Source organism: Vulpes lagopus, chromosome 12 (assembly GCF_018345385.1).
Source record: "Vulpes lagopus strain Blue_001 chromosome 12, ASM1834538v1, whole genome shotgun sequence".
Taxonomy (NCBI): Eukaryota; Metazoa; Chordata; class Mammalia; order Carnivora; family Canidae; genus Vulpes; species Vulpes lagopus.
In genome coordinates this window covers 35256953-35276471 of record NC_054835.1, presented here as the reverse complement: position 1 = coordinate 35276471, position 19519 = coordinate 35256953, and the positions used below count along the sequence as shown (strand labels likewise).

Sequence of the window (19519 nt, the reverse complement as noted above, 5' to 3'; positions counted from 1 at the left end):
GAAGGGGACAGTGAGAAGGGACAGGTGGGTAGCAGCCAGGTAGAGCCTTGGTTGCCCCCAGGAGGGGGGGTGCAGCGGAGGATGGACTAAGTCAGCACAGAGCCCTCTCCTGCCCCCACACCCCGGGGCTGGAGGCCTGGGTAGATGGGCCTCATCACCAAGACATCACCCAGCAGTTGCCACACAGGTCGGGTAGTTTGCATATGAAGAAACCTTCATTTATTTGTCATAATTTCTTAACCACTTGAGACAAATTCCCTTTCTACACTGTCCAGATTGTGGTAGAAGTGCTAATGATGAATTATTAAAAACCACAATTAATCTTCATGACCGCTTGATGACAGCAATGGCGTTAGCATTGCTGACGATGGCCTCTCTGACTCTGTCTCTCTGAGATCCAAGGGAGGTATATGGGCCTTTCCTCCTGCCTTTGAGATTTAGGCCCCGAGACCTTGGGTGGGTGGGTGGGGGGCACAGCTTCAACTTCTCCCTGTCTCCAGGTCTCCGGGTACCTGGTCTACTCCAGACTTCCAACTCTCTGGAGACCTCTGTGTCCCCAGTGACTGCTCACTGCTATCCCCCTTCCCTGAGCCTGGGGAGCTGACCAGTCAGCTGGGGGGTGCTCAGGTTCTCAGGCAGGCAGGAGGGAGGGGCAGGCAGAAGGGGAGGCAGAAGGGGAGGCAGAAGGGAAGGGAGGGAGATAATGAGGCAGAGGAAGTAAAAATTTTTTAAAGGGATAAGGAATGGGCAGGATGCAGGGAATGGGAAGAGTGACCTGCCAGGCCACTCTGCACGGAGGGATTATGAGGACTTAGAAGGCCAAGAGCGACCTGGTACATACCCCGCAGGGTCAGGGTCAGGGTCTGTTGCCTGCATGACAACACCCTGTAAGTGCCTGACTGCAGCTCTCCGAGGGCTCTGGGGAAGCTCTTCTGAGGGCAGGTCTGCTGCCTCCCCCTTTCCCTGGGACAGAAAGGCCAGAGCCCTTCCTCTCCTCTCTCAGGCCCTCAGGGCAGGCTCAGCGACCCTTCTTGAACTGTCCTGCTTCTTGCTCTTTTGGGGGAGCTCAGAGTGAGCTCTGAGGAGGGAGGAGAGGCCAGATGACCCTCTATGTTTGCCCAGGGAGAGGCCCTGCTGAGAGGCTTCCAGGTACTCCTCACCAGCCCCACCCCGTCATCCATGTGTGGGACTCCCAGTGCCCACTGGGCGGTGCCTTCCACCCTACCCCCAACCCTGCAGGGTACCCACAGCTGCACAGAGCAAGAGCAGTGTCAGTGATGTTAATGGAGAGTAGGCCTGAGGTTTGGGCAGCCAAGGATCTGAAGGGAGGCATGTGCACAGGTGCGTGCTGCTGCACATGGGAGTGGCCTGTGTGGTGCCGTAGGGAAGAAGGCATTTGGGAGACTCGCCAGGAAGACTGCATGAGGGAGGGGGAAAGGGTCAAGGCATAAGAATGGCAAAAGGGGGCACCTGGGTGGCTCAGTGGTTGAGCATCTGCCTTCAGCTCAGGGTGTGATCCTGGGGTCCTGGGATGGAGTCCCGTATTGGGCTCCCGGTGGGGAGCCTGCTTCTCCCTCTGCTTATGTCTCTGCCTCTCTCTGTGTCTATCATGAATAAATAAATAAAATCTTAAGAAAAAAAAAAGAAAGGCAAGAGGAAGAGGGGAGCCACTGTGGAAGATGGTAGGTGAGGAGTGGGTGGGTGGGGGAAGGGGCAAGAAACAGGAGAGCCACCCCCCACCAAAACGCCCTCCCCAGGCTTTCCACCCCAACCCCCACCCCCAGACTCCCAGGGGAGAAATCAGGAGGCCACTGCAGATATGTTTGGGTCATTTCCACATGCTTTATTCCAGCAATCAAAATAATTAAAAACATCTCAAATTATTATACACATACAAAATAGGTACAGAGTCTTGCTTCCTCCCACCCCTAGGGGGAAAAACTGCTTTGTGCTTTGGGAAGTTGTGCTCTGAAACCCAGAGAGAGGACACAGGACAGAGAGGCCGTGAGGATGGGGTGCAGCTGAGGAGCGGGTTTCAGAGAGAGAGAGAGAGAGAGAGATGGAGAGAGAAGCGGCCAGGGGGGCGGAGAGGGGGTGGAAGGGAGCACGGAGCTGCGACACTCTCTCCCCCCAAGTTAAGTAGCACCTTTAGAAAATTCACGAGTCCCCATCCGCAAGGAAAAAAAAAAACACAACAACAACCAAAGAATAAAAAAAGACTTTGAACAAAAAGGAACATTTGCTGGCCTGGGGGTGGGGCGCCTTGACTTCTATAGCACCAGTGATTCCTTCTCCACCCCACCCCATCACAGAGATGTAGCACCTTTGATATAAAATGGGGAGCCCCTTCTGCCCTGCCCCCACCCCCACCCCCACGCAGTTGCCCCGGTGACACATGAAGACAAGAAGAGGTAGTCCTTCAGCAACACAATTACACAAGGAACAGAGCAGTCTCTCCCACCCAGCCCTGTTGCACGGGGGATTGACACGTGTCCCCGAATGAATCCGATGTTTCCTTCCGCACCGCGCTGTCGCAGCCCCTCCTGACTTTCCTCCAAACCCGGCAGGCAGTGAGGGGCCAGTGGTCCCCCCAGCACGCCCCCTTGAAAACGAAGAGGGGATTGTTGCAGGAGCCACAGGAATGCCAGATGGTGAGGTGTCCTTGGCAGTCTGAGAAACTCAGGTCCCCCCAGGGTTTGGGGGTGCTGGGTGAGGGGAGTGGGCTGGGAGCATAGGGGTCACTTTGGTGTTTTCGCATTGCCTTTGGTTGCTGGGCAGACAATGCATTGTTTCCTGTGTCTTTTGGGGAGACTTCGATATGGGGAGCAGTGGAGGGGAGGCCCAAAGGAGGGATGGAGAAAGGAGCAGAAAGGGCAGTGTTGGGGCATCATAAGCCCAACGGGCAGAAGAGGACTTACCCCCATATGGGTCTTCAAGCAAGTGGACCAAGCTTCCTTTTTTAAAAAGTTATTTATTTATTCTTTTTTTTTTTTTTTTGGTAAGGTTGAATGTGCTTTTGGTTTTTGGTCATGTTCAGTTGGTCAAAGATAAAAACTAAGTTTGAGAGATGAATGCAAAGGAAAAAAATATTTTCCAAAGTCCATGTGAAATTGTCTCCCATTTTTTGGCTTTTTGGGGGGTTCAGTTTGGGTTGTTTGTCTGTTTCCAGGGTCAGGGGTGAGGGGGTTGGGTGGGAGGGAGCCAGGTTGGGTGGGAGGGAGTTTACAGGAAGCAGACAGGGCCAATATCCATGCCGAATTCCTGGTCTGGGGCGCCAACGTCCAATGGTGCCACATCGATGATGGGCAAACGGGAGGTCTTGGTGGTTTTGTATTCGATCACTGTCTTGCCCCAGGCTCCAGTGTGACTCTGGGGTGAAGGGGAGACAAGCGGAGAAGGGTGTCACCGGGTGGGGGTGGCAGGGTGAGGGCAAGCATGGCCTATGGAGAGAGCCGGAGCCCAGACTGGGGCCCGGCCCAGGACTCACCGTGCAGCCGTCGTAGGTGACACTGTAGGTGAAGCGGCTGTTGCCCTCGGCCCGGATCTCGATCTCGTTGGAACCCTGGAGGAGCAGGGCCTTCTTGAGGTTGCCGGTCTGCTGGTCCATGTAGGCCACGCTGTTCTTGCAGTGGTAGGTGATGTTCTGGGAGGCCTCGGTGGACATCAGGCGCAGGAAGGTCAGCTGGATGGCCACATCGGCAGGATCGGAGCCCTGGCCACCATACTCGAACTGTGGGGTGGGGGGGTGGAGGGAGAAGCGAGTGAGTGACTATGCTGGAGCCTCTGATGCTGGCCTCCCTCCCTGGGGTCCTCTCTGAGAGCATCCCAGTGAACCCCTCTCCCATCCAGAAGGAGGACCCCTTGCTCATCCATGGGCATCCAATGTCTAAGCCAGTATCAAAGACCCAGAACTCCCGCTACCCAGGACCTCCCCTCTTGCCCCTTCTGAGCTCTGTACCAGCCTATCTTGGGAGAGTGGCTGTAGGTCTGGCTTCACGCACCTGGAATCCGTCGGTCATGCTCTCGCCGTACCAGACGTGTCTCTTCTCCTTGGGGTTCTTGCTGATGTACCAGTTCTTCTGGGCCACCTGGGGCTGAGTGGGGTATACGCAGGTCTCACCTGTCTCCATATTGCAGAAAACCTTGATGGCATCCAGGTTGCATCCTTGGTTGGGGTCAATCCAGTATTCTCCTGCAGTGGGACGGAGCAAGACAGAGTCAAGGGAGCAATGGGAGGTGGGTCACACCCCTCAGGGCTCAGCGCTGTCCTGGAAGGAGGAGGAGGAGGAGAAGGAGGAGGAGGAGGAAAGGCACTGCTGGGGCATGCCCTCACCGCTCTTCCAGTCAGAGTGGCACATCTTGAGGTCGCGGCAGGTGCGGGCAGGGTTCTTGCGGCTTCCTTCAGGGCTCCGGATGTTCTCGATCTGCTGGCTCAGGCTCTTGAGGGTGGTGTCTACCTCGAGGTCACGGTCACGGACCACGTTGGCATCATCGGCCCGGTAGTAGCGGCCGCCATCGTGAGCCTTCTCCTGAGGTGGCTGGGGCAGGAAGCTGAAGTCGAAACCGCCGCTGGGAGGACCGGGGGGACCAGGGGGTCCAGGAGGGCCGGGGGGACCCTGCACAGAGAGGGAGAAGAGCCGGGATTACCAGGGTCCAAGCGCCCTTGGGGCTGAGGGCCACGGGCAGATAGGGTAGGGGGCTACGTACAACAGGACCAGCATCACCAGTGCGACCACGAGGACCGGGGGGGCCAATGGGGCCTGGGAGACCGTTGAGTCCGTCTTTGCCAGGAGAACCAGCAGAGCCAGGGGGACCCTGCCGAAGGGGAAGATGGTTAGAGAAAGCCCGCTAGAAAGCGAATTTCCACCAGCCCAACTCTGTGGAGAGGCCCACCACCCTCCCTGCCTGTCTTGGGCTCCATGGCCTCATGAGTGTTCATTCCTACAGTCAGGCAAGTTTTTCCAGCTGCCTTCTTCCCTTATCCCAACCCTTGCCCCCAGACCCTTGTACAGACATGTGGGGACAGCTGTGACCCAGGCAGAGGGCTCAGATGTGAGCGTGGACTTGGGCCCCAGGAAGAGAAGATAGATAGAGGCATGACTTACTCGGGGGCCAGCAGGACCAGAAGCTCCAGAAGGACCTTGTTCACCAGGAGAGCCCTGAAGGACAGATGCAAAGTCAGTGTAGACTCCGCGTGGGTGGCACGTGGTCAGCAACCTACCCTCTGCCCTGCTATTCTGGATATCTAGTCCCAACGGGTACACCCCAACCCCTCTTTGTGTCCCTCATCCTCCCAGAAGCCTTTTGGAAATGCCCATAAATCTTCACACTCCAGTGCCCACTAGGGAGGAGTGAGAATGGCTGTCTAGAGGGGATACTGAGGCAAAAATCCCCCCTCATTGTATAACAGGGCTCAATGGTAGCTGGAGGTGCTAGGCATACTCACGGGAGGGCCAGGAGGACCCTGAAGACCAGAGAAGCCACGGTGACCCTTTATGCCTCTGTCACCCTGTTCGCCTGTCTCACCCTTGTCACCACGGGGGCCTTGGGGTCCCTAGAAGAGGAGAGAGAACAGGCTGTCAGACAGAAGTTCCATTAGCACTGAGTGGGGTGCAGTCCACACCAGGGCCAGGTACTGAGGACATGAGGGCCTGAGCAGGGTACTTACAGCAGGACCACGAGCACCAACAGGGCCGATCGGGCCAGCAGGACCAGCAGGACCCTGGAGGGGAGAAGGAGCAAAGAGCGTGTTAGATCCTGGTATAGCCTGAGCTGCAGGATGAAACCACCCCTCGGCCACATCCATCCTTCCTCATGTCCTTTCCCACCATGTCCGTCTCTCCCGAGCCCCAGATGAGCCTTCAGGTGAATTCAGGCCTCATGTGAGCTGGGGCACCTGGGGCAAACCCCAACCCTCAGGGGAGGCGAGGTCCTATCTAGGAGAGGGGCCTCAAGGTTGAGCTGTGGCCCAGGTTTACAGGAAGGCCAGGGACCCAGACTTCCTGCAGGACACCCTTTTCTCCCCTAGCCCAGGCAAGGTCAGATGTCCATCTGCAGGCCAGTAGGCAGGCCCGGAGAGTCCCTGCCCCCCCGACTTTGAGCTAGAGTCCGGCTACTTACAGTCTCACCGCGGTCACCGTTCTTGCCGGCAGGGCCGACGGGGCCAGGAGCACCAGGGGCACCGGGGGCACCAGGGGGTCCAGCAGGGCCGGTCTCACCACGGTCACCCTGGGGTGGGGGGGGGTAGAGGAGGGGAGAATGAGTTGGTCCCAGCTAAAGGGAACAGGTGGGGGCAGGGAGGCGGCAGCTGGGGCTGCAGCCCTAGGGTGCTGCCATCTTACCTTGGGGCCAGGAGAACCATCTCGTCCAGGGGAGCCTTCAGCACCAGGAGATCCCTGCAGAGAGGGGCCAACAGGTGAGTATTACGCAGGGGGAGGGAGGCTCAGGCAAAGGCCAAAATGGCCTTGCTGAGGGCACTGGCATGGGGCCGGCGACTGCTCACCTCCCGTCCAGACTCGCCAGGGGGTCCAGCTAATCCAGGGGGGCCCATGGGACCAGGGGGACCACGTTCACCACTTGCTCCAGAAGGACCTTGTTTGCCAGGTTCGCCCTGAGGGGGAAGAAAGAGTCAGACTGGGGGTGGGGGTGGGGGAAGGCCCTAGGGCCCCAGGTTCATCTACCATATCTGGCCTCTCTGGACCCAATGCCCCCATCCTGTGGCCTCCAAGTCCTGAGATGGTTCTTCTTGGGGTTCCCCAAGGTGAGGGGGGCACTCACAGAGGGGCCGGGAAGACCAGGGAAGCCTCTTTCTCCTCGTTGACCGGGCAGACCGACCACACCACGCTGTCCAGCAATGCCTTGAGGTCCGGGAGTGCCGGGAGCACCCTGTGGGAGGGAGATGAAGGTGAGGCACTTTGCAGTGGCCGGGGACCCTTCACGCCCCCGCTCTGGACCCCCCACCCCTGCCCGGAGCTCGAGCTTACAGCGGGTCCATCAGCACCAGGGGATCCTTTCTCGCCAGCAGGGCCGGGGGGACCAGGGGGACCGACTTCACCGGGACGTCCAGCAGGGCCAGTCTCACCACGGGGGCCTTTGCCGCCTTCTTTGCCAGCAGGGCCAGGAGGGCCAGGGGGTCCAGCATTTCCCTGGACAGGGAGAAGAGGTGCTGTCAGATTCCACAGGATTCCGGGGTACCACTGAGGGACTCAGATGGACTCGCCACCCTCCCTTCACCTGTGCCCCTCACCGCCCCCCCCCCCCCGCCACTCCAGAGCTGTGGAATCCCCACCACAGGTACTTACAGAGGGGCCGGGGGGACCGACGCGGCCAGCAGCACCAGGGAAACCAGTAGCACCCTGGCAGGAGGAGACAAAGAGATCAGAAGGAGAACAGGCCCCTCAGCTGGCCCGGCCACCCCTACCTCCCCATGCAGGTTGCCATGAGCCCCAGTAGAAAAACAGACTGAGTTACTCACAGGGGGACCGGCGCTGCCACGAGCACCTTTGGGTCCAGGAGCACCAACGTTACCCTGTAGGAGAGCACAGAGCCGTGAAGAACAGGCCAGCCCAGGCCTGCCCGTCTGCCACTCGGAACCCGGAGGGTGAGATACTCACAATGGGGCCGGGGGGTCCAGTGGGTCCAGCAGGGCCAGGGGGACCAGCGTCGCCTTTAGCACCAGCATCACCGGGTTCACCTTTAGCACCAGGTTGGCCATCAGCACCCTGAGGGGTTGGGGAGTGTGGTAAGTGCAGGAGGGGGACATGGTGTGGGGAGTCAGGTGCCTCCACAGGGCTGGGGAAGGACAATGACACAATCCCCTCCCACCCTCATCCCCTGACTCCGGCCGATGCCACTGTCCTCATGCAGTCACCCAAGGTTCTGGGTCCCAGTTGGTGATGGAAAATGATAGGGGTCTTGGTACTCACGGGGGGCCCAGCGAAGCCAGCAGGACCAGGGGGACCAGGCTCACCACGGTCTCCCTAGAAGACAAGGAGGCAGGTTGGAGAGGGGCCTTGGGTGGGGGAGGGCAGGGCAGGGTGGAGGGGAAGGGAAGATGGGCCCTGAGGAGCCTTCCCCAGGGCACAGAGCAGGTGAGAATGGAGGGAGAGGAGGCCTAGACAGAGGGCCAGAAAGTAGGGCAGAGTGTGGGTCTTCTGTACTTACGGGGGCACCACGAGCTCCAGTGGGACCAGCAGGGCCGCTAGGACCAGCTTCACCCTGAGAGGGAAGGACAAGAGGCTCAGGTCAGGGGCACACCCTGAGTACTCCCGGCGGATGATCCCGGACAGCCTCCCCTCCCTTCTGGTCTTCCCACTTCAGGTGACCAGCTCAGAATGGCAGGACCAGCCTCCCCCCAGGAGACATGCTCACGCCTGCTGGGGAAGCTGTGTTTGGGAAGATGGTGGGGCCACCTCACCTTGTCACCAGGGGCACCAGCAGGGCCAGGAGGACCAATGGGGCCAGTCAGACCACGGACACCATCTTTGCCAGGAGAGCCATCAGCACCTTTGGGACCGGCATCACCCTAAAGACACACGAAAACCTGAGACTTCCAGTGGAGGGCAGAGAGGTGACCCAGAACATCCTGCTCGTGTCTGGGAATCCTCTCCAGCTCTGCCCCTGTCTCGACCTGTGCTCAGGCACCTTCCAGAGGCAAAGGTGCCTGCCTGGGGGCTGGTGGAACTTAGGTTAAGAGGTCCATGCCCTGTGTAGAGGGATGAATAAGGGATCCCTCATCTAGGACATCACTCTTCCTCTTGATACCATGGTAATTCGTGGGGAGGGAAGCAGATTTACCCACAAAGAGGTCAGAAGGGAAGAAGGGAGGATTAAGGAGAAGAGGGAAAGACCCCAGGGAGGATAAAGAGAGAGGCTGGAGCATCTGAAGCAGAGGGAGAAAGAGATGGGAACCCTACACAGCTCGAGGTGGGGGTTGTTGAACTTACTCTGTCACCCTTAGGGCCAGGAAGACCAGCTGCACCTCGTTCACCAGGCATTCCCTGAAGGCCAGGAGCGCCCTGGCTACCGGGGGCTCCAGGGGCACCAGCATCACCCTAGGTGACAACCAAGAGGATTAGCATGAGGCCTGGTGTCCCGGGAGTGGTCACAGCCCTGAGCCCCCTCTTGATATCTCCCAGTCTTGGTGCCCAGGATAAGATCAGCACCAGCTAAGAGGAAAGGTTCCTAGCCCAGAACCTGAGGACTCACATGGTCCCCACCCAGTCCTGTCCCCCTCCCATCCCTCAGCCACACCTGGGCAGCTTTGGCCATAGCCAGGCACCCCTGACTCCAGAGGGGCTGGACCCAGTCCCCATGTTGCCCTCACCTTAGCACCATCATTGCCAGGGGCACCGTTGGCTCCTCGGGGACCTGCAGGACCGGGGGGACCTTGCACACCACGTTCACCAGGGAAGCCTCTCTCGCCCTGGAAGGAAAGGACGGAGCAGGTGATGACTGTTCCAGGGACAGGGCTAAGGGCAGGGCATCTTGGCAGGAGCAGCAAGAAGCTCTACTTACTCTTGCTCCAGAGGGGCCGGGGGCACCAAGGTCGCCAGGAACACCCTGAGGGGGAGGAAAGGACAGAGAGTGAGCCAATGCCACCTTGCCCCTCCACTAGAAAGCATTCTTGTTCTCTTCCTGGGGGCTGGCCCTTGGGGTCTGTCATTAGACATCAACCCCTTCTTGTCACTGAACTGGGGCTATCCCTCTCCTCCTCCTAGGGATGTGTCAAAGACAGCCTCCTCTCCAAACTCTGGGCCAAGGGACAGTCAGTTATCCCTGCAACTCTAAAAAAAAAAAAAAAAATCCTCAGGACCAGCAGCCACAGAGAGACTTCCAGATCCTATCATGCTTCCCTCTATGTGGTTCCCTTCAGGACCGGAAGTCCTTTGGGGCATCTAACCTTGATCCCTCTAGCTAAGGGTTATCTGCTTAGCTAGGGAGGGCTGGCCTCTCGCCCTGCATTCCCCACCTCTCGGGCCCAGTACTGTCTCTTACCTGTTCACCGGGTTTGCCAGCTTCGCCGGGAGGACCAGCAGGTCCAGGGAGACCCTGTAGGTGGGAAATGGGGGAGGGAGGAAGAGAGCGGGATTAAAATCAGAAAAAGGACAAAGGGGACTGACCCCATACCTTAACTGCCCCATCTGCCCTCCGCCACCCATGAGGCCTCACCTGGAATCCGGGGGAGCCAGCAGGACCTTGTTCACCTCTCTCGCCAGCGGGGCCCTGTCAGAGAGAGAACCCTGTGGTCACTGGAAGGCCCTGGAGCAGAGGGGGAGGGGTGTCTCCACGGTGCCCCCACCCCAGGCTGTCTGTCGGGGACACTTACAGCAGGGCCAGGGGGCCCCTGAGCTCCTGCTTCTCCATCTTTGCCAGCAGGACCCTGTGCAGAGAGAGCAGAGGTAAGGAGGGCAGCCACTAGGGGCAGACAGGTGGATGGGGTGCCTGGGCAGGTGACCTGGTGAGGGGCTGTGGCCTCTGTCCCCCTCCCTGCAGGAGGGGGTTGTGTCATGAGCTGGGGCAGTGAGGGGACAGGGAGCCTGGGGAGATACTTACAACAGCACCAGGGGGGCCAGGGACACCACGCTCTCCAGCCTTGCCAGGCTCTCCCTGTGGGGGAAGAATCATAGTTAAGGGGGCTTAAGTGGGAAACCAGGCCTCCTGGGTTCTTCCTGTTTACCCTGAGCAAAAAATTTTTAAATGGTTTTCTTTTCTCTCAGCTCTGGTCCTGGGAAAGTGCTTTGCTGGCTTTTATTGCTGGTCCCTTGGTGTCTCCTTGAGCCCTCTCCCCTGAGACCTCTCTCCTTCGGACTGCTGTCCCCTATCCTCTCCCATCCTTCTTGCCACCATATATCTATGGTGACCTGAACTGCAAAGGGCTTCCATCTCCTCTGACACCTCTTTTTCAACCTCAAAGAACCCAGAAAGATTTCAGGGTGAGTATAAAAGGTCCAGTCTACCCCCGTGTGTGTGTATGTGTGTGTGTGTGTGTGTGTGTGTGTGTGTGTGTGTGGTGGGGGGGGGGCTCCAACAAAACTTTTATCCCAGGATAGAGCAATGGGAATAGAGCCAGGAGAAGTCTCCCATTATATGGATGGAGAGACTAAGGTCCAGAGAGGGGCAGTGAGTGGCCTCAGGCCACACAGCAGGCCAGGGGCAAAGTTGGAGCTGGAGCCCGGGACACTCCTCTCCTAGGAGTGCCCGTCTCTGGCTCTGCAATGTTCCTCAATGGATACTCACAGCGGCACCTTTAGGCCCAGGGAATCCCATCACACCAGCTTGACCACGGGCACCAGGGGGGCCTGGGGGTCCGGGGCGACCATCCTGACCAGCGGGACCCTAAAGACGGAAGGCACAAGATTGGGAGTGAGAGTTAAGAACAGGGCAGTTGGCCAGCAGAGTGGTAGGGGCCCAGAGGGAGTCATACTTACAGGGGGGCCAGTTTTGCCATCTGGACCAGGGCTGCCAGGACTTCCAGTCAGACCCTAGGGGGAGGCAGAGAGGCGTGAGGCAGGTGGGGGGAAGGAGGGAGACATAGGAAGTGACAGGGCACCTCGGAGGGCAGACCCATGGTCCTGCTCCAGGGCACCTTGTTCCAGAGCCCACACAGGATGGGCAGGGTCTGGGGACAAGCTGAGCAGAGAGGGGCCATGGCTCACCTTGGCACCAGGCAGACCAGCTTCACCAGGGCGACCAGCTTCACCAGGAGAACCTTTGGGCCCAGCGGGACCAGGAGAACCACGTTCACCAGCGGGACCCTGGTTGGGGGAGTCACAGGGACAATTAGGGTCTCAAGGCTGGGCTTCTTCACCATGGACCAGTGTCTTAGTCCTCCTGGTGAGGGCAGGGTGGGGAGTGCTCTGAGGGGCACTGGTGGCAGTGGGGAGGTCAAGGTGAAGCCCGGTGTGAACAGCATGGGGTGCTGATGACTAGGGGTGGAGGCGGGAGGTGACTGCGTGGGGAAAGGAAGGTAATGCCCGCAGAGCAACAGGGTCAGCATCCCAGCAGGTGAAGAGAAGTTACCTTGGGACCAGCGACACCATCTGCACCAGGGAAACCACGGCTACCAGGTCCACCCTGCAGGAGGAGAGGAGGCCAGTGAGCCCTGACACAGGGGCACCAGGCTGGCGCTGAGGGCAAAAAGAGGTGGCACTTACACGCTCGCCAGGGGGTCCGGGCAGGCCAGTGGGTCCAGGTTCACCTCGGGCTCCTCGCTTTCCTTCTTCCCCAGCAGGGCCAGGGGGACCTTGAATACCAGTGGGGCCCTAGAGAGGGCAGAGAGCCGGGGGGCGGCCTGCAGTGAGAGGCTGACCTGGCACCCAGGCTCCCATCCTCCCAGGATCTCCCTCAAGGGGTCCCCAGGGCAGATAGGCCGAGCCGCAGGAGGACTTACGGGCTCTCCCTTGGCACCAGTGTCTCCTTTGTTTCCGGGAGCACCAGGTTCACCCTGCAAGATGGAGCAAGAGAGGATGAGTGGGTTGGAGGGTACTCAGCTGGTCTGGATCCTCCTGCTGCTCAGGTGAGGGCCACACTGGAGCAGGCATGTGGGGCAGGGCACAGGTGATACAGTGATACTTACGCTGTTACCCTTGGGACCAGGAGGACCGCTGGGGCCCTGGGGTCCAGAGGGGCCTCGGGCACCGGGGAAGCCGGGAGCACCAGCAATGCCAGGAGCGCCCTGTGGGAGGCAGAACAAGTTGAGCCCAGGGGGTGGTGGGCACGTGGAAGGGGGCCCCCCGGGGGCAGCTCTGCAACCTGCAGGGTACTTACGTTAGCACCTTTAGCACCAGGCTGTCCATCAGCACCGGGGTTTCCCTGTGGCACAGATAGAGAGGTGGATGAGTGACAGGCAAGGACTTGGAACTGGGGAGCAGCCCCGGGGGAAGGAGGAAGTGACACTCACGGCAGGGCCGGCAGCACCAGCAGGGCCAGGGGGGCCGGGCTCACCACGCACGCCCTGGGGACCTTCAGAGCCACGGGCTCCTTGGGGACCAGCTTCACCCTGGATGGGAAAAAAAAGGACATGTCAGGAGCCCAATCTCATGTTTGGATGTCGGGGTTGTGGGGTGTGTGGAGGTCAAGGATGGGAAACCAAGGATCAGGACTCCCAGGTCAGAGAAGGGGATTCCAGGACAAAGGTGTTGGGGAAACAGGCTTCTCTGGGTCCCTCTGGTTTGGAGAGTAGGGAGATACCCCTCCCTCAGCCTGTGAGTGTTGCGCTCAGAGGAGGGTGGTGGGGGCAGGTGTGGGTAGGGTGCTCACCTTAGCACCAACAGCACCGGGGAAGCCAGGAGGACCAGCGGGGCCAGTGGGACCCTGTGAACAGCATGGAAGTGTAAGCAAGAAGGCAGGTGGCAGCTGCAAGTCACACCCTGGGACAGCAGAGGTCCTGGGACTCTGAGCAATGGGGCCCACCCCAAGAGCTGACACTGAGAGCCCTCCCCAGTCCCAGGTACTGAGGTCCAGAGGCCGTACTCACAGGGGGCCCAGCAGCACCAGTAGCACCATCGTTTCCACGAGCACCCTTTCAGAGAGAGAGAGAGAGGGCAAGTCCGGGTTACATTCACTGAGCACTGGCCAGGCCCTGTTAACTCCCCAGAAACCCCTTCCAGAACCCAGGCATCCCCCCGCCAAAAGGGACCAGGAGGACTTACGGCAGGGCCAGGGGCTCCAGGGCGACCTCTTTCACCAGGCAGACCACGGGGGCCCTGACAACAAAAGCCAAAAAAGCCACGTGAGATGGGAGACACATACTTTCCCCCAAACCTCACCTTGCTCCTATACCCCTGTCCCCTCTCTTCCTTCTAGAACTGAACACACTCACCATCTGGCCAGGAGCTCCATTTTCACCGGGGCTACCGGGCTCACCCTAGAGAACAAAAAATAAAGTTAGCAATTCGTTGGTAGTGGGACTTGGGAGGTTAGGAGGGCATGAGGACAAGGCCCATGACATTCGGACAACCTCTTACCTTGGGGCCAGCAGGACCAGCATCTCCCTTGGCACCATCCAAACCACTGAAACCCTAAGACAGGAAGAAGGACCAAGGTGAGTGCCTATGGAAGGGATGGACCACCTCAGTCCCCACTCGGACCTGAGAAGGTGACTCAGAGGGTCAGGATAGCCTCTGTCTCTGCAAGTAGACAAAACCCCAACTGGGCCAAGATCTCACCCAATCCCTTTATTCAGATTTCTTTCCCAATGGAGGGAAGTTCTTTTAGATGTCTACTCTCTATTCCTTGGGACTTCTGTAGCTGCCACCCACCACAATGCACACAGGATCCCTTGGGGAAAGGGGCCCAAATGGTAGGATACTGGGACTTTGGAAGCTTAGATGGCTCAGAAGGGACTTACTCTGTGTCCCTTCATTCCAGGAAGGCCAGCTGTTCCAGGCAATCCCCGAGCACCCTGGAGAGAAAAGAAAAAGAGGAGAAAAGCAGGGCCATTAGAAGAAGCAACTGAGGACACAGCTCCCAAGTGAAGCCCACCTGCAGGGAAGGTCCCAGCGGGCCCTGCATTCCTGCTCACCTGAGGTCCAGGAGGCCCACGCTCACCAGGACGACCAGGCTTTCCAGCTTCACCCTGAAAGGGAGAGAAAAGGCTATCATTGTCATGCCCCCCATGGCTGGGAAAGTGTGGAAGGTCTGTCTGGGTTTTCTTGATATTGTTGAAGATCAGGTTTAGGAGCTCAGAATCTTATCTTTGAATTTAGAGCTCAACTTAAATCTACTGTGAAATCTCTGTTTGGTGACTTTTGACTCCCTCCAAAGGTATTTCTGTTTGTTTTGGTATATGGAGGGCAAATCTGAGGTACCCAGAGCTGTTAAGCCTAAGGAAGTAATTCACCCCAAGGGAAGTGGTTGGAGAATGCTTTAAGGTGGCTGGGATGAGGAGAGGACCAATCACCTCCACTGGGGAGATGGGGAAACATCCCACAAAGGGTAAAGATCATTGTTCAAGGGCAGTCCCATGTATTAGGGAGAACTCAGCCTCCTTTCTCTGGGCATCACTCCCAAAGGTGGTGGGACATTGGCGTGGAGATTACAGGGACCTAGCCCACGGAGGTGTGGGGGGGCTAGATGGGATCTTCCCGCCTGGGCTACTTACGTCATCTCCGTTCTTGCCAGGGGGGCCAGGGGGACCACGGGGACCCATGGGACCCTAGAAAAAAACAGGAAGAAAGAAGATTAGAAGACCAAGATAAGGGGGAAAAAAGAAGAGGAAGGCTGGGATTGGAAGGAGGAGGGGTCCACCCAGACGCTGGGGGTGGAGAGGTCCTTTAATAGGAGAATCCACATATATGTAGAGGAGGTGTGTATTTGTATAGAACACAAGTTGGGGGGGGGACACTTACTGAGGCTCCAGGCTCGCCAGGTTCACCAGGGGGGCCTTGGAAACCTTGAGGACCCTGGAAGACAAGGAAAGAAGAATTTGGTTAGAAGGACAGGTTCTTGCCAGTCTTTCCCCAGATCACCAAGAGCTCTCTTGGAGCACCTACCCTGCCCTCTTCCCAATCCTCCCTCCTAAAGACCAAAGCCCAGGGTGGTACATGATGACATCCTGGATACTCACAGGTGCACCAGGGGGGCCAGGGAGACCACGAGGACCAGAAGGACCCTACAGAAGGAAAAAAAAAAAAAGAGAGAGAGAGAGAGAGAGGTCACAGTGATACCTCTGTGGAAAAGTGCAATGTGTGTATGGTCTTGCTATCTCTCAGTGGTTCCTATTGGGAACACCCAGTTGCCTTGCATCCTCTCTAGATTTCAGGTTCCAAAGGTCATCTCGACCTCTTGAATTATCTAAACCACCCCCATTCACCATCACTGGCCTATCCTGTCTGGATCCCTACCGGCTCTTCTGTAATCTCTGCCCCTGCTGACTCACCATGGGGCCAGGCACGGAGATTCCTCCAGTTGATTTCTCATCATAGCCATAAGACATTTGGGGAGCAAAGTTCTAGAAAAAACAAGAGAGAGAAGAGAGCATGAGATATCAGTGAGTTCAAAGGTGGAAGACGCCAGCGACAACGGGATGTTGACATATGCCTCCTGATGTGATGCGCTAAGAAGTACAACAACATCACTTGTGAGCTATTCCTGCCAAAAATGCATGGCCCAGCTCTAATTATGGGGACACATCTGGCCAACCCAAATTGAGAGACAGTGTACAAAAACAATTGGCCTCTCCAAAGCAACTGACTTCTTTAAACAATTTCAGTGTCGTGAGAGACAAAAAAAAAAAAAAAAAAAAAAAAGTCTGAGGAATGTTCCAGAGTAAAGGAAACTGAAGACACTTGGCAATGAAATGCAATTCATGATCCTGGATCAGGAGAAAAGATGCCAGGAAGGGCATTATTGGGATATTGTTTAAATTTGGACAGGGACTGTATATTAGATAATAGTTATGTATCAATGTTAGAATTTTGAAATGGAATCATTGTGCAGTGGTCATGTAAGAGAAAGCCCTTGTTGGCAGGAAGCACACACTAAAGTATTTAGGAGCAAAAGGACGTAACAACAGCAACTTATCTGGGACCAATGGTTCAGAAAGAATTATAGCAACAATCATATGCATACATAGAGACTGATAAAGCAAATGTGACAAACTCTGAGGTGTATATGAGAGTTCTTGGCACTAGTCTTGAAACTTTTCTGTAAGTCTGAAATCATTTCAAAATATAAAGTATGCCCTCTGCCAAAAAACACACCAAAAAACCCAGAACAGGAGTTGAAGGGGAGCACACAGGGCCTGCCAGGACTGTTTTTTAAGTCTTCACTTACTCCTCCGAGGCCAGGGGGTCCAGGGGGTCCGGGAGGTCCAGGGGGTCCGGGAAGTCCAGGCTGTCCGGGGATGCCATCTCGGCCAGGGGGGCCGGCAGGTCCCTGCAGCGGAGCGGAGAGGGCAGGGGGCAGGTGGCGGTGAGCGCAGGCCCTGAGCCACGCCCGCCTCCAACCCGGACCACCGAGCACGGGCCGCGCTTACCCTCGGACCTCGGGGGCCAGTGTCTCCTTTGGGTCCCTATGGGGTTGGCGGGGAGAAGAAACAAGAGAAGCCGGGTTAGAGACGCGAGACGCTTAAGGACCCTTGGCGGGGGGGGGGGGGGGGGTGGTAAAAGTCGAGGGCAGATTACCTCGACTCCTGTGGTTTCTTGGTCGGTAGGTGACGCTAGGGGAGAAGAGACGCGCGTGAGCCGCGGGTCGCACTGGGCGCCCCCGGCGGCCCCGCCCCCCCGCCCCCAGGCCCCGAGCCGTACCCTCGCCGTCGGGGCAGACGGGGCAGCACTCGCCCGGGGGGACTTGGGCGCCGGGGCAGTTCTTGGTTTCGTCGCAGATCACGTCATCGCACAACACGTTGCCGTTGTCGCAGACACAGATCCGGCAGGCCTCGGGTTTCCATACGTCTCGGTCATAGTACCTGAGGCCGTTCTGTACGCAGGTGACTGGTGGGACTGGGGCGAGAGGGGAAAGGAGGGGCTGTCGGCGGCGCCCGAGGCCCCCCGCCCCGGGGCTCCAGGGACCCCAGCTCCACCCGCCTTTCGCGTCCGTCGTAAGGACACGGATTTTCCATTTCCCGCCTCCTCCTTCTCCCCCCTCCCCGTTTTCCCAAATCCTTAAAAGCTCATCTGCTCCTCATCAGAGCCAGTGACAGCGCCGAGGCGCCTGGCCAGGGCGGCTATAACTCTTTCCAGTTCTCAGGAATTTAAACAAAGCTTTAGGCCGGAGTTGCTTCCAACTCCAACCCCAGCCCATCAGCGCTGAAGCCAAGTGAAATAAAAAGCCGCTGGGTGGGGGAGGGGAGAGAGGGGAGTGGGGTGGAGAGAGAGCAGGAGGGGCCCCACCAAGCCAGCAGGCTCGGGGGGAGTGGTTTGGGTGGAGACGGGGTGGGGGGCGGGGGCTGGGGGGCGGGTAGGAGGAGAGAGGGAGGTCCAGCCCCCATTCCGCCCCATCCCAGGGCAGGTGGGATAGCGTGGGCGGGGCTAGGAGGATGGGGCGGGGCGACTGGCCTGAGGTCCCGCCCAGAGACTTGAATCGTACCCCCCAAAGCAGGATACACCCTAACCTCCAGCGCCCAGACATCTTAAATGCCTTCTCTAGGGACAACCCCCTCTTTCCTAAAGCTAGTCAGGACCTCTGGGTCGCTCCTTAGCCAAAGAACCAAAAAGTCCGCAAATAGTAGTTAGCTAACCACGCCCACCGCGCGAGCGTCTACACAGACGGCCACTAGGTGGCGGGCAACACTAAGCAATTTCCTGGGACTGACCAGTTCTTTTAGAGACTTGAGGCTGCCCAGTCCCCAGCTTTATTTTCTAGGTCTAGAGGTGGGGTCCCCGACCGGCAATAACGCCGGGCCACCCCGCGCAGCTGCTGCGCGGGGAAGCGCTGGACGGGCAGGCGCGGGGCTCGGTGTGGATCGGCAGAGGGCGCAAGGACCCCGCCCTGCCTAGCCCGCGCCAGTGTCTCATCCTCCAATCCGCCCACTCTGCGCGCCCCCTCCCCCCGCAGCCCCGCACCCCCGCGGCCCCAGGAACACTGTCTAGCCTGCAGAGAGGGCAAACAATCTTTCCTTATGAATCATCCCCCAGCCTTCTCGATGGCTTTTACATCTTGGACCTCGAACTCCCAGCACGGCGCCCCCATCCCATCTTCGACGTAATTTCCCGTCCCCCGACGGCCAGACCCCCATGTCCCACGTAGCACTCCACCCTGAGCACTCGGGACTCCCTCCTGTGCCGACTCCTGGGGCGCTCCATCCTCCCCTCCCACTACCCAGGGCGTTGAAGTTCATCCTCCACCCGGGGCGCACTGCCTTCTCTCCCACGGCGCGGCGAGGAAGAGCCCTCACCATCTCCCTTCCATCCCGGAGTCTCCGGAGCATCCTGAGTCTCAGTTTAAGTCGCGGACCCCCGGGACTGAGCGCAGGGCAAGGTATAAAGTAGCCCTGGACTCCCCAAAAGTTTGTGACTTACTGTCTTCTTCTTGGCCCTCCTCTTGGCCGTGCGTCAGGAGGGCGGTGGCCGCTAAGAGGAGCAGGAGCCGGAGGTCCACAAAGCTGAACATGTCTAGATCCTAGACATGTAGACTCTTTGCGGCTGGGGTGGGGGTTAGCGTCGGCTCATGCGTGGCCTCACACTCCGCGTGCCTCCTGCTCCGACCCCGAGGAGAAACTCCCGTCTGCTCCGACGACTGGCCCGGGCCCCTTTTATACCATCCTGGTGGAGAGCTGGGAGGAACTCTGCCCAGGGGAGAGGGGGAGCCGGCGGCCCGTCCCCCAGCCAATCAGAGCTGCCTGGCCCGGCCCCCAATTTGGGAGTTGGAAGGGAGAGGGGGAGGAGGAGGGAAGGGAAGGGAGTCCACCGCACATCTCCCCCCTTAGCAGGTCTGCCTCCCCAGCCCCCCAGCCCAGCCTGGGCCAGAGATGCTACTGCTGAGGTGCGGCTAGGTCCTCCGTATAGTGTGGGCTACAGAGTGGGTGGTGGTGCCCCTTGGGCTTTCTTCCGGGGACTCCCCCATCTGGAGGAACTGG

The 19519-nt window shown here is 58.5% G+C and overlaps 1 protein-coding gene across 1 annotated transcript; it reads right to left on the bottom strand.

Moving 5' to 3' along the window:
• Positions 1–1828: 1828 nt before the first annotated feature.
• On the bottom strand, positions 1829–19185 carry COL1A1 (collagen type I alpha 1 chain). The gene is made up of 51 exons (XM_041726159.1): positions 18963–19185; positions 17250–17444; positions 17127–17161; positions 16979–17014; positions 16777–16878; positions 15881–15952; positions 15569–15613; positions 15351–15404; positions 15104–15157; positions 14525–14578; positions 14351–14404; positions 13968–14021; positions 13823–13867; positions 13653–13706; positions 13478–13522; positions 13261–13314; positions 12902–13000; positions 12769–12813; positions 12578–12676; positions 12392–12445; positions 12156–12263; positions 12022–12075; positions 11658–11756; positions 11430–11483; positions 11239–11337; positions 10555–10608; positions 10328–10381; positions 10171–10224; positions 9997–10050; positions 9517–9561; positions 9326–9424; positions 8946–9053; positions 8417–8524; positions 8164–8217; positions 7926–7979; positions 7614–7721; positions 7475–7528; positions 7302–7355; positions 6984–7145; positions 6778–6885; positions 6503–6610; positions 6342–6395; positions 6121–6228; positions 5669–5722; positions 5447–5554; positions 5106–5159; positions 4708–4815; positions 4334–4616; positions 4002–4192; positions 3488–3730; positions 1829–3369 (listed from the first exon to the last, which is right to left on the bottom strand). Exons 1-51 carry the CDS (start codon positions 19051–19053, stop codon positions 3223–3225), a joined length of 4383 nt encoding a protein of 1460 aa, XP_041582093.1. The 5' UTR covers positions 19054–19185; the 3' UTR covers positions 1829–3222.
• Between the last annotated feature and the right edge of the window lie 334 nt (positions 19186–19519).